The sequence below is a fragment of the Rosa rugosa genome, chromosome 1 (genome assembly GCF_958449725.1).
Source record: "Rosa rugosa chromosome 1, drRosRugo1.1, whole genome shotgun sequence".
NCBI classification, from domain to species: domain Eukaryota; kingdom Viridiplantae; phylum Streptophyta; class Magnoliopsida; order Rosales; family Rosaceae; genus Rosa; species Rosa rugosa.
This window is the reverse complement of record NC_084820.1, coordinates 56,208,345-56,221,680: the sequence shown is the minus strand read 5'-3', so window position 1 is coordinate 56,221,680 and position 13,336 is coordinate 56,208,345. Positions and strand designations below refer to the sequence as shown.

General features: G+C 37.7%; 1 protein-coding gene across 3 annotated transcripts; it reads right to left on the bottom strand.

The window, feature by feature from the left end:
• Window positions 1-119: 119 nt before the first annotated feature.
• LOC133725580 (histone acetyltransferase HAC1-like) lies at window positions 120-10,160 on the bottom strand. 3 transcript variants are annotated; one of them, XM_062152874.1, is made up of 17 exons: window positions 9,776-10,160; window positions 8,961-9,273; window positions 8,656-8,764; window positions 8,039-8,336; window positions 7,479-7,964; window positions 5,548-7,307; window positions 4,582-4,878; window positions 4,215-4,493; window positions 3,720-3,848; window positions 3,407-3,607; window positions 3,170-3,312; window positions 2,762-3,074; window positions 2,410-2,549; window positions 1,968-2,046; window positions 1,484-1,876; window positions 856-1,073; window positions 120-744 (listed from the first exon to the last, which is right to left on the bottom strand). In XM_062152874.1, exons 2-17 carry the CDS (start codon window positions 9,155-9,157, stop codon window positions 633-635), a joined length of 5,154 nt encoding a protein of 1,717 aa, XP_062008858.1. In that variant the 5' UTR covers window positions 9,158-9,273; window positions 9,776-10,160; the 3' UTR covers window positions 120-632. The 3 variants fall into 3 exon arrangements, with proteins under 3 accessions (XP_062008858.1, XP_062008860.1, XP_062008859.1); XM_062152876.1 differs by having other exon boundaries at window positions 8,060-8,336; XM_062152875.1 differs by having other exon boundaries at window positions 8,961-9,184.
• Between the last annotated feature and the right edge of the window lie 3,176 nt (window positions 10,161-13,336).

Genomic DNA, 13,336 nt, shown 5'->3' with positions numbered 1-13,336 from the left:
ATGTCAATGAGAGAGAGAGAGAGAGAGTCAAGGCTTTCCAGCCGATTGATATGGAAATACTGTGGACTATATATATATATATATATATTAACATGAGATTGAGCGTCAATGAGAACTAATTGAGACAGTTTAAACGAAGCTACTTATTCCTTCAATTAAGAACACAACTACAAAAGGGGAGGGAAGCTGAAAACCATTGATCTTAAACTAACCTCCCTTCCACATTTCTTTGTAAGAAGTATGATATAGTACATTTGCCAAATGGCATTTGATAAACTACAAGAGGATAAAATCAAAGAATCACCGAACTGGGCCACACTGAGGAAAACCGACTACTTTCACTTCAACGGGGCATTGCTGGCAGCTGTTGAAGAGGGCAAGCTCGAGTTGATCATTTTTGCATGTCTTCTCTTGGGGACGATTGAGTCAAGGAGATAAGAACCAAAGAATTGTTCCCTAAAAGTGAATATAAACCAATATGCTGTATGGTAAAATGCTCCCCTTTAGTCTTCTATGAGCGCTCCTTCGGGTGTCTCCCCTTCCAAGCAGCAGAAAATTACTGTCCCCATCCGAAATTTTTTTTTTTTTTTTTTTTTCCTCCAAGACTTTACAATCTTATATTTACAATTTTATTACCCAGAATTGTTTATCTCGGCAGCTCTCTGTCTCATCATCTCCATCACGGCAGCTCTTCGCCTTGAATCAGACTGTTGCTGCAGCCTCCTCAAATGTTCTTTTAGATCTCTGAGAAAACATACATTCATAATTACAATCTATTATATAATCCAAAAGGGAAGAGAGATTATCAAGAGAAGGTAACTTTAATACTCATCATAAAGTAAATTATTGACAAACCTGCAACGAGGCACATGGCACTCGGATACTTTGCAAGCTCGAGCATGAAGTTGCAGGAGATACCACATTTTCTTACAAAGAACACAACCTCCAGATGCACGAACTTTACATTGAATTCCATGGCGAAAAAGTCCCTTGACCTTGCGACAATTGGGGTACATACATTGTGCAGAACGACATTGTGATGCGTGCACTAGAAGATCAAGCATTCTCCTAAGCTGCAAAAGTGAAAAATAAAATAAATGTTAGTTATAGCAATTTGACCAATCTAGGATAATTCCAAGCCCTTCCCTAGATTATAAGTCCATTTCAGACTGATTAATCAAAAATAAAGATATAATTTAAAAATATTAAAAATAAATTAGCACCCACGATCATCAATAATTAATTAAATCTGAAAATGTAAGTGAATACTAAGGAAAGCATGTTCTCAATGCACTTGCTCTTTTCCCTCGTGATATATTTGTTGTCACAGAAACCACACATGCAAACAAAATGCATTAATCTAACATTAATCCTAACTACATGTAAACTCCATATTTCAGAAGCAAATTCTTTATTTGGGTATCACTATGACCACTTCCAATAACATGTAAGAATTAATCACGATAACAGAAATATAAAGTACCTGTACAACTCGCATTTGCCTAGCTTCCTTGTTTTGTGCATCACGGTCAGCAATGGATGGATGATTTGTCAATTTATGATGATGATCGACACCACCATCCTTCTGATAACAACTATTGCACACATCATATTCAGGGCAAACTTCACAACGCCAACCTTGACCTGCTTCAATGTCGAGATGACATATATTGCATGTTGTCACAAATGCAGGAGCCGTTGGATTATGAAGATGGTAAAGGACCATCATTGAGGAATGTTTAGCCCTCCGTAAAGTATCATACTGATAATGATTCCCTTGACAAAGACTCAGAAACGCCTGTCTAGTGTCAAAGAATTCACTCTCAAGAATCTCATCTCTGTCCTTCGTATCCACTGGTACATCAGTGATGTCAAACTGCAGTACAGAATCACAACAGCATTGAGCATCAAGAACGGAAGAAATAAGGAAGATTTACATAAGAACTATATAAGTACAATTCACATACAGGACGGAAGTCATGTTTATCCCTCATATTCATAGGGTGTCTCTCCCTTTCTTCCCGTTTCTGCTCTGCTTCATAACACCTGGGGAACATATGACATAAGTAACAAAAAAAGACAAGTCTTTAATGGGCGGACGAAAAGTAAAAAAGAAAAAAAAATTGTTCCAAATCAAGCATGTTTGTGAATTCCAACAAAAGCATGATCCAAGTAATTAATAATACCAGGACCTCAACCATTCTTCTACACATTTCCTTTTTTATAGGAAGCAAAAATTTTACTGAGAAAAGAAGCCATTACAATGATGGACGAGAAGTATAAACTATTAAAACAACCTAAGCAGATTATAAACACTATCCCATCATACATGAGAAGAAAGACGCAGTGTACTAGGATAAACTGATTGATACAAACATAAAGCAACAATGCAAGATTCAGAATTCTTACTTATCACATAGCTGAAAATATCTGCATTGATTGCAAGCCCAACGTTTTCCAGATACCATGAGTACACAGCAGTGAGAGCAAGCGTGCTGCAAATGAACCATGATGAAATCTTCCTTCATCGGGCTAATAGTTTCACCAAGCTGGGAAATGCGCACACACGTCAGCAAAAGAAAAGGAAAAACAGACAACAGCCAACATTTTATAGTAATTGAACACAAGGGACATTACATCAAATAAAATCACTTTTAAAGCAAAATCATCAATACCATAAATCTAATATAATACACTAACTAATAGCAAGAGCCACATACAGTGGAACAACTTATTGGGTTAGAGAATAAGAAGTATTTACTTTGTGCATTAGGAGCAGGTCCTTTGACGCGTTACCAGAGAGATCAGTCTGCCCAGATGCTTTTAGAGCCCTTTTTGTTATAGTCTTTTTGGTTGATCCTTTCTTATTCTGTTTTCTCCCATCCTCATCTTGACGCATTTGATAAATGAGATCCTCGGCAGCACCGGGCCAGTAGTCACCATCAAAGTAGGGCAGCCTAGCTGCAGTGACCTTAGCCTTGCCTTCACCATTAGTTACAAAGAAATGATCGTATAAATTAGTGAGCTCGACTACGATGTTTTCCTTAGAGGCTTTCCTAAGCATTGCCAAATACCTGAAACAAAACAGGTTGGAAAAAACAAAAAAAAAAGTAAGAAACCAGATACTTGAAGTGAACTGTATACAATTCACAAAATTCTGCAGACCAACCATTCACGAAGCTTATCAGATTTCGGTGTTTTCTGAATTTCCGGATGACAATATAAAATATAATCTTCACCCTTCAATGGAGGACATGCCCAAATGTAGCAGCTTGTAAACCCTCGTAGCTTGCAATATTCGAGGTATCCAATCTGGGAATGGAATCAAAAGCTTAGACAATTGCTCCAAGAGAAGATAATAAAATAAAGATTGCAAAGAGATGATGAAGAACAAGATCAGACTCACTAGAATTTCATGGTAAACATATGTACGGAGAGCTTCTCCAGTCACCGCCTTAACCTCGGGCCTGAAATACTTAACCGAATCCAAATACGATAGATAAACACGGCGCTGATTTGGAAATTGACATTCGGCTCCAAATTCTTGAACATACATGCCGAATAAGCATACTTCTACACCTTCAATTTTCTGGAACAGCAATACAACCTAGAAGTAAAAGTGTTTTGTTAGCATACTACAACCACCCCTGTTATGGTATAACTATTTAAGTGTATTTCAATTTCAGTCAAGCCTGTTAAGCCGTGGATATCTTCCAGACCTTAGATTTGTATGGGAACTCCGTGGGATAATTGTCTTCCTGAAATATTTCTAAAAACCGCTGCTTTACTTCCAATTTTTTGTCGACAGAGGACACAACTCTAATTACAAGTGATTCTGCTCCAGGAACCTAGTAGCAACAGTTAAAAAAGAATTAGCCAATCACAACATCCAGGCAGAAGGAACGATAAATTGAAGCAGACCATGCAGAGCAGATATAACCAAAACAGAGACAGACATGTATTCAATCTTCAAAAGTTATTAAGACCAACCTCTTAATTGGTCAAGTCTCCATCTATAAAGGAGAAAATGTCTTGACTAGTTCTGAGCTATAAAACAGTAATTCTCTTTTTTTTCAACAATCTTATTATTTATTTTTTTAGTGGAAAGACCTTTAACTGATTATTTCAAAAACAGGTATAGATTTAGGACAGAAGAAAAACAAATAGAGCATCATATCCCATAGCATTTTCTGTAACATAATATAATATCTCACCTCATCATAACTTTTCCCCTGCTGTCTTGCCCTCTCTAGTCTTTCCACCTTTAGTTTCTTAAATAACCGTTGCTCTATGTGGTCGCTGAGTATTGTCCTTGGCAAATCTTTGGCCCCCAAAACAGCACTCTGCGGTAATGGCTTACGCTCTCCCCTTTCAACCTCTTGTATATAGCAATTAGGGCAAGTGTACTCAGCTTGTCCACCATCATTTCTTCGGCCATTGAACAAAGCACAGATTTGATGTTGCCAAGCTTCACACTTGTCACATTGGACCCACTGTAATAAAATTTAGACATGAAAAACATAAGAATAACTGTCTAGAATCAGACTACGAGCCAAAAAATAAGTTACGGATAACGCATACCCATTCTTCTGTTTCCTCATCATTTTTCTTCTTCTCTAGCCTTGCCTTTGGAATGGCAGTCCCATCAACAATTATTGTATCTCCACGAGCCTCATTATAGCATGGAATACAAAAATAATGCCGTGTGTCACCAGCCCCCATTGTATAATACATAGAATTGCGCTTTATACGAGCACCACAAGGTGTACAATACATAGGCGGTGGTTCAAACGTAAGCTTCTCTACTGCACACAACTGACAGGAGTTCTCACTCATTGCATGTTCCATTGCTTGGTTCTTCTCTGCCTTTGCTTTGCTCTGTACAAATAAAAAAATAATAAAGAAATCAGCATCTGATGGAGTTTGAAACAGAAACTATAAGTTCTCATAAATGGTACATGCAAAAAATGATAAAGCCAACAACAAGAGAACTTTCAGAGACATTACTTTGTATCATTACCCATCAGCTGCCCAACCACAAAGCTAAATTAACATGCAATAAATTCCTCAACTCCAATGTAGTTTCAAACAAAAAATAATTTAGTTGTTCTCCCATCCATGTTAGTAAATATGTTTTTATTAAGGCATAAAACATGAGACCTTGAGCTCGAATGCCTGCCACTACATCCTCTCAAAATAAGCTGCATTCCACGAGTTAGGAGCTAATGGTAGTGAGGGGGACTGTGAGAATGAAACTATTGTTGCAGAAGATCTATTCATGAAAAATTGTCAAGATGAAGAAGTACTAATATTAATTAGGGTACCTTATCCTCTTCTACTTAGTGCCTGTTTCTTCTATAAATCAATTTAATATGCTTGACCAAATTAAACATGTTCTACAGCGAAATACGTTCTTTAATGTTTCAGTTGTGTCCGTATTCCTTAATATGCTTATACACATTTGTGTACAATAATGAAATAAACAGAATCGACCATGAGGGAAAATGTTGGAAGGAGAATACAAACCGTTGGAAGGAGAATACAAACCTGGCCAACCCACTGTCTGAGACCTGTAATGTGTGCCCTAACTTGCTCTGGAGTGAACAATTCAGTCAACGACACGCCCTTTATTTTAGGCTTCCCAGACTTGGTTCCAGCTGGATTTTCCACGGTCTGCATAGCATTTTCTTGTTTAGCTGGATCAATTTCTTTCTCAAGTTTGATGCTTTCTTGCTTAGCTAAACCAGCAGGCTCATTATAAGGGGCAGGCACACTATCCTGCCTTTGATTGCAGTTCTCCTCAAAACTATCCTTCATCTCATCAAGATTCCCATGTCCAGAACTTAAAGAAGCTTCTATTTTCACTTCCTTAAACTCAGATTTAATTGGCATAGAAATTTCACTCTGTTGGTAATCCTGAATCTGTGTATCCTGGGATACATGGGGTTCTTTAATTGCAGAAGCTGTTGCTGCATTACTTACAGAATCAGGAACAATAGATTGAGAGGACTGCTCTATCTTCAAGCGTTTCATAGATGGTTGCGGCTCTTCAGAAGTTTCAGCAACTGGAGGAATCTTAGAAATCAATGTAGCAGAAGTGTCAACACTATCATAGGCTTTACAAGATCCATTCTGAACACCAGATTCAGGAACAAGACGGGTCTGCACCTTACTATGTGTCTGAATATAATTCTTGACAGGAACACAAACTGGGCAAGCTGAATCCGAGCAACTCTTGTGATGATGAATCAACTTCTTGGTACGAGGACAGTAAGGATATGTGCATTGGAATGACATGCATTTTCCAATATGTTTCAACAACTTTTGCGCTGTTAAACAATGAGATTCTTTACATTTCCCTTCAGAAGATGGACATTTACGAGCATGGCGCAAGAACAAAAGCCATCTTTGTTGATTTCTGAACCGATCCTGATTCTGGGGATGAGATGTGCTTCTAGAGGCAACAGTTTGACTAACATTAGGTCCTTCTGAAGAAAGATTATTACACTGAGCTTCATCTTGCCCAGATATTCTCTGACGGAAATCTTCTTGGACATGCTGATCATGTGACATGTGGACCTGCCTGTGACTCCCATCTTGCAATTGAGGACGCCATTGACCCTGAAGTGCTGATTCTGATTGAGCTCCAACAGAAAGAGAACTGAAATCATTTCGAGTCTCTGCAATCAATTGGTGAGGATGCAACATTTGTTGCATTTGCTGAGAAGTTTGGGACGATGAAGAGGAGAGATCATGCTGACCAGATGTGTTATGCTGAGTATTCCTCAAACGATCTTCAGCAGAGTGCTGATGGTATTGATTATGCATCTCCGACATTTGGAACTGTTCTGTTTGTGAGTGCATAACTTCATTATCACGCTTTGCTTGACTGCTTAAATCAGATGTCATCGGAGACTGAACAAAAACATCATTACTTGACAAATGCTGGGCTTGCTGATTTTGCTGCTTCTGTTGGCGTTGGTTGTGAACTAATTGCTGCTGCTGTTGAAATTGATTGGGTTGCTGCTGAAATTGCTGGTGCTGATGAGATTGGAGCATATTGTCTCTTGAAGAATTTTGGAAACTCATCTTTTCCAATTGATCAAATTGTTGAGGCTTCACATGGAGACTTTGTTGTTGAGTATGCATATTGGACTGATTACTTATAAGGGGAGAGCTGGTCTTGGATATAGGTGTCATGCTGACTGAATTCAAATTTTGAGGATTCATCATTGACCCAGAAGCCGGTGCACCATAGTAATTTCCAGACCCAAAAGAATCAGCATTGTTTATGCCGTAGCCATCACCTGGGTATAAATTATTCATTGGTCAAACAAATATTATGTAATGGTAAAGTTCTCAAATATCGGAGTAAAGCATAACCTGCAATTTTATATGGTAGATTTATGATTTATGAATACACACTATACCTGTGTGCTCATGTGCACACACACAAAGAGGCAGGAAAGAAAGCATACCTTGCATTACAGGCCGCTGATGTGGATCAAAGTGTTGCTGTAAGGGTTTGGAAGAATTGGCATAAGCTGTGGGGGTCAGATAGCTATCCGAAATGCCAGTTTCATTAACAATTGGTAAATTGTTTGCAATCATTCCCATTCCACCATTTATAGACCCATTTGACACCCCATACGATTTCTGCTGCAAGCCGGACCTCATTCCACTACTCCCTTGGCTGCCAAGGTTATGAAGCATACGGCTGTTTTGACTACCAATATGCTGCTTTTGCTGTTGCGGTTGCGTTACCATTGAAGAATCAACAGTAGAGAACCCACCACTGTTATTAGAGGATTCCAAATTCATGTAAGATTGGTTACCACTGTTATTAAACCCAGGAGTGGGAATCATTTGGCTTGCAATTCTTTGTGCACCCATCGACGACATGTTTCCTCCAGAACCAATGGAGAAATTGGCAGGAGACTGCTGATATCCATTAGACATAGAACCTACAAAAGAAGATTTTGTAACAATGGTTTGAAGATTGACTAATTTAGGGGAAAGATGATAAAATTAAGTTTACCATCAGCTCTATTAAACGAACCATGTAAGCCACCACCTGGCAACATGTTTCCTGTGCTGACCGTTGTGGGTGGTATGCTAGTAGTTCCACCAGTATTGATCATAGAAGCGTCCATGGAAGAAGTAACCATCATATTTGAGTTCCCACTGTGTGACATGCCAGGGGTCGGTATCATCGTACCAACAGGAGAGGAAGAATTAACAAGCTGTGGATACTGTTGGCTCTGGTTGGTCTGAGGAGGACGCTTGATCAGATTATGCAAACGGCTCTCTAATGTGTCCAGGTTCATATAGTCCTCCTGAAATAGAATTTGAAAAATGCGGGGCATCAAAAAAACTAAGAAAACAAAGTTGACAAGAAGCTACTAAAAGTTTCTTTCTTCTACCAAAAAACAAAGTCATCATATGTTTTATCCGAAACAAGAATCAGATAGGATGAGAACAGTTTTAAAGTACTGAAACATAAGTAGAAGGTTAAAATTAGCCTTTCTTGACTTGAAGAATCATCTCAAAACATAAATACAGCCACAAAAAAGAAATTTCCTATATGAGAAAAGTGGGAACTACATCTGATAAATAATCTAAAAGTGACTAGAACAGAAGAGAAAATGAAGTAACCTTGTTGACAGCTGATCTCAACAATCCCTCCTCCAAGCGTTTAACAATATCCCTAAACTTCTTTTCATTCATTGGCTGGGGAAGTTGCCGCTGCTGTATAACACGACAGCTGGAAAGTAGGATGGTAACGTCATTAATCATTTAAAAATTTGCTTAAACATCAAAAGCAGAATCCATCCAAGGACAAAGAAGACTGAGGGTCAGGATAAAACATGCTAAGAAACAATTCAAATCCATAAATAAAATAATAATAATAACAAAAAAAAAAAAGGCAATGATGAGGAATAAAAGGAAATGAATCTTACATCTTCTCCTGCATAAAGTGACGAGCTCTAAGAAGCTCAGGGTCCATAGCGTTGATCGCACGAGGTGGCCCGCCTACATTTTGCATTTGGGGAGGAATGGCATTTCCGTTATGTTGGGGCAGTACAGGCAACTGAGAACCTGTCTGATTGGGCACCTGCCCAGAGATTTGTCCCGACATATGCGCCTGTGCATTCATCTTCTTTTATCCTTCACGATGCTGACTCTAAGTATCAAGTACCACATAACTTAGAAAGAAAACCTTTACAATTGCACCGCCTACTCATCTTTAGCTATCATAGACTCCCCTCCATACTGTAAACATAGTTGCAAACACATATCATACAACTCATTCAACCAAAACACCTACTACTTCTCTATTGATATCAATAACAAACCAACGACATTGCAAGTGAATACATAAAGTTGAATCCCTTAAGCTACTAAACTTTTAATACAATGGCAGGAAAAACAAAAACACAAAAATGAGACTCAAATTACTGTATCAAGAACAAAACTTTGCAATCAGTATCGAATTAAGCACACTCAATTGCAACTTTCAATAGGCTCATAAACACAATGAGATACAAAAAAAGCAGTCAAAAATTGAACTTGGGCAATCAATCAGCAACCCAAAAATTGGGGGTAAACAATCGCAATCAAAACCCCAACACAATCGGAAGGGGTAATTAAGTAATTCAATAGCTAACAAACCCGCCTGAATCCCCAATTCGTAATTCCAATCATTCCAGTAAGTAACCCTAAAACACTGAATCAAATCGAATAAAAAAAAAACCCCTAAAAAATGACGACGAACCTGAAATCAATCGAAGCAGCGATCGGAGCTCGGAATTGATAGAGGGCTTCGAAACGGCGCGACCCGAATGAGCTACGACGATCGGCGATTGCAGGTGCGAGTTGAAACAGAGAGGGGTCGTATGGCACCGTCGTCTCCAAATGGTTCGCTCTTCTCCCCCACACGTGCGAATTGACACGAAGCGAGTCTGGAATCGGGGACGAAGAAATAGGAAGAAGAAGGAAGATGGGTCCGAGAAGAAGAGGGTCAGAATTATTTCGGACTTGGGTTTTTTGGGGCTCAAATCTCAATTGCCTCAAATTGGGGATTAATCGGAAGCAAAACTGCAATTGGAAAACCAAAAAAAAAAAAATGAAAAACTCAATTTTTTATTTGTTTATGATTTTAATTAAGAATTTTTCTTTTCGGGGTTTATTTACTAAGCGGCAAGCAAAAAATAATTGAAAAATAAATTAATACACACACAGTGACGACAAGAGGACGCAGATAGAGAAGATGGGGTGTGATTCTTCCTTAGTCCACTGTCCACACCATTGAAACAAGCTCACAAATTTACAGAGATGCCCCTGAATCTATCTTCTTCTTTTTTCTTTTTTTCTTTTTTTCTTTTTTTTCTTTTTTTCTTTTTTTCTTTTTTTCTTTTTTTCTTTTTTTCTTTTTTTTCTTTTTTTTAAAAACGAAAATACTTAAGATCAACAAGATAAGACAAATAAGAAGTAAACCTTAAAAAGCTCACCGAAGATTTGTTACTACTCTTTTTTTTTTTTGTGATTATATAATATCAAAAATATTTAAGATCAACAAAGAAAGGAAAAAAAAAAAAGTAGATCTTAAAAAGCTCACACAAGATCTTCTAGACATGCATCTTCATCCAAGTTATCTGGAGAGCAAGAGTAGCATGAGGAGGGGGAGAATTGAAGGAGATGACTCCATGGCTCATGGAGCCATCTATTTATTCATAATTTTAGATGCAAATGTACATTTTTTCTCTTTTGGAAAAAAGACTGAAATGAATGGAATATGACAAAAAAAGCAAGTTTTGTAAGGAATTGAAAATGGTGTACTTTCTACAGCATTAGGGTCAGATTCTCTCATTATTACATTTATTCTATTTTTCTAATTTTGTAAGATTTCTATATAGTCTAGATGCGAATTGAACAGAAGTTTAGTGTGGTTAAATTTACAAGAACTCAACGTAAACTCTTACTTTAACAAAATGCTAGAGAACTAATCGATCGATCAAAAGTAAATTAGTAAAATAATTATTAAACATAAAAAGGAAAACATCAACCGAAAATAGCAATTATTTTTTCTTTACTTGAGTTTCTTTTAAATTGTGACATGTTCGCTTACCTAGAATTGATACATGAATAAGACATATTATTTATACATATGATTTTCATAGTGTTTACTAACACAGCCTCATATGGGAATAGAAGTGGATCCCACATTAAAGCAGCTAAGAACACATTTTTAAATAATATGAAGCTGAATTACTTAATGGAAGTAAGTAGTACAAAACTATTTCTCTAACTTGACTTATCTACCAATTTTTTACTTAAGACCTCAAATTACCCGCATTTTTATAAATAACTTAATGAGAATGAATGTTTGTCATATCAATTTTTTCTAAGGTGATGACTTCATGGCTCCATGAGATCATCTATTTATTCATAATTTTAGAAGAGAGGAGTTGGGCTCAAGGTGGTGGACGGGGAAGGATGGTTTCCAAACGAAGTCTCTCGGGATGTTCGCGTCGCGTTGTGCAGTGATGGGATCGACTCCGGCGTGGGCTCCGCAGAATCAGGCGGCGACATGGTTTCTGATAGGTTGAGCGGCGGCGTGGTTTCTGAGGAACTGTGAGGCGATGAGGAACTAGAGGATCCGGGTGGCTTGTGATTCTGGTGGAGTGCGCGGCGAGGCCGAGTGGTGGCCGTGGTATGCTGGGTTGGGCCGACGCGGCTTGGTTGACCGTGGTCGGAGCGGCAAGGTACGGCGAACAGGTGGTGGAAGCAGCCGGCGCTGCACGGACGCGCGAGAAGGTGAAGTTTGGGCCGGTTCCAAATCCTGCTGGGCCTTGTGCTGTTGGGCTTCTCCTTTTGGGCTACCCTACTGAGCCTTTAATTGGGCTAGGGCTTTGGCTCTTGGCCCAACTCTATGTTTATGGCTTTTTAGTCTATTTACAATAATTTCCTTGTATTAGGAACCTAGATCTCTAGCGCCTCCGGCGTAGTACCAAAGGAGGATCTCCGCTATCTCTACGGTCTGAAATGTATAATGAATGGGTCTATTTCTACGTACCATTGTGGGTATTACCACTACCTCCTTGTCTATCTATGTCCTTAAATGACAACGGCAGGGTATGTAATGACCTATTCTGGCTTGTGACGAATATACTATTTCGCCCTGTGGGCTTGATTCAAAAAAAAAAAAAAATGTACATCTTTCCTCTTTTGAAAAAATAAAATAAAACCAACATGAATGTAATATGCCAAAAAGAGCAAATCTTGTAAGAAATTGAAAATGATATACTTTCTAGAATACTGGGGTCAAATTGTCTCATTATTACATTTATTCTATTTTTCTAATTTTGTAATATTTCTATATATATAGTCTAGATTTGAGTTTAACAAAATTTTGGTGTGGTTAAATTTACTAGAACTCAATGTAAACTCTTGCTTTAAAAAAGTGCTAGAGAACTTGGAGTAGCTGCACTCTTTGCTAATTGGTGCTTGTTAGAATACATAGATATAGTTAAGACTCCTGGTATTATTTCGGGACGTTCTCTTGATGCTTATTGGAATATGAGGTTCAGGCTTTACATCCCCCTCCCTTGTATTCTACAGTTTCATTAATTAAGACTTGAGGGCAGCCGCACCAGCCTCCTTTCAAAAAAAAAAAAAAATGCTAGAGAACTACAAGCTAATCTATCGAAAACAAATTAGTAAAATAATTTTTGAGCAAAAAAAGGAAAACATCAACCGAAAATAGCAATTGTTTTTATCCGTGATCAAAGTGTCACAAGACTCACAACCACCCCTGAACTCAATTCTTTTTTTACTTGAGTTTGGTTTGAATTGTGACACTATTGCTTACATAGAATTGATATGGAAATAATATAAATTATTTAAATACATGATTTTCTTGGCTTTTATCAACCCAGCCTCATAAGTGAATAAAAGTGGATCCCACATTAAGTTAAGAGCGCATTTCTAAATAATCTGGAGTTCAATTACTTAAGGGAAGTAGGTTATAGAAAACTATTTCTCTAAAATGATTTATCTACCAATATTGTTCTTAGAACCTCTAATCACCTGCATTTTTATTTAAATTTCATATAATAATTTTTTTTTGTCAGAAAATTTTATGTAGTTACTAAGGAGGGTGTATTGTATATGGAATTAGTGTAACTTTTAAAGAAATCTATGGAATTTAAAAGTCTGGGTGTATTCAATATAGACTTTTAACAGTCCATGAAAGTCTTGAGGTATTCAATTAGGATTTTTAAAGACTTCATGAATTCTACCAAAATCTAGGGGTATTCAATTAGGATTTTTAAAA

Excerpts from the sequence above, each read along its gene's own strand:
- LOC133725580 (XM_062152874.1), bottom strand. The coding sequence starts at position 9,157 with ATGAATGCACAGGCGCATATGTCGGGACAAATCTCTGGGCAGGTGCCC. Across the intron at positions 4,494-4,581 it reads ATGAGGAAACAGAAGAATGG|TGGGTCCAATGTGACAAGTG; the intron begins GTATGCGTTATC and ends ATTTTATTACAG. Across the intron at positions 2,047-2,409 it reads TATTTTCAGCTATGTGATAA|GTGTTATGAAGCAGAGCAGA; the intron begins GTAAGAATTCTG and ends TATGTTCCCCAG.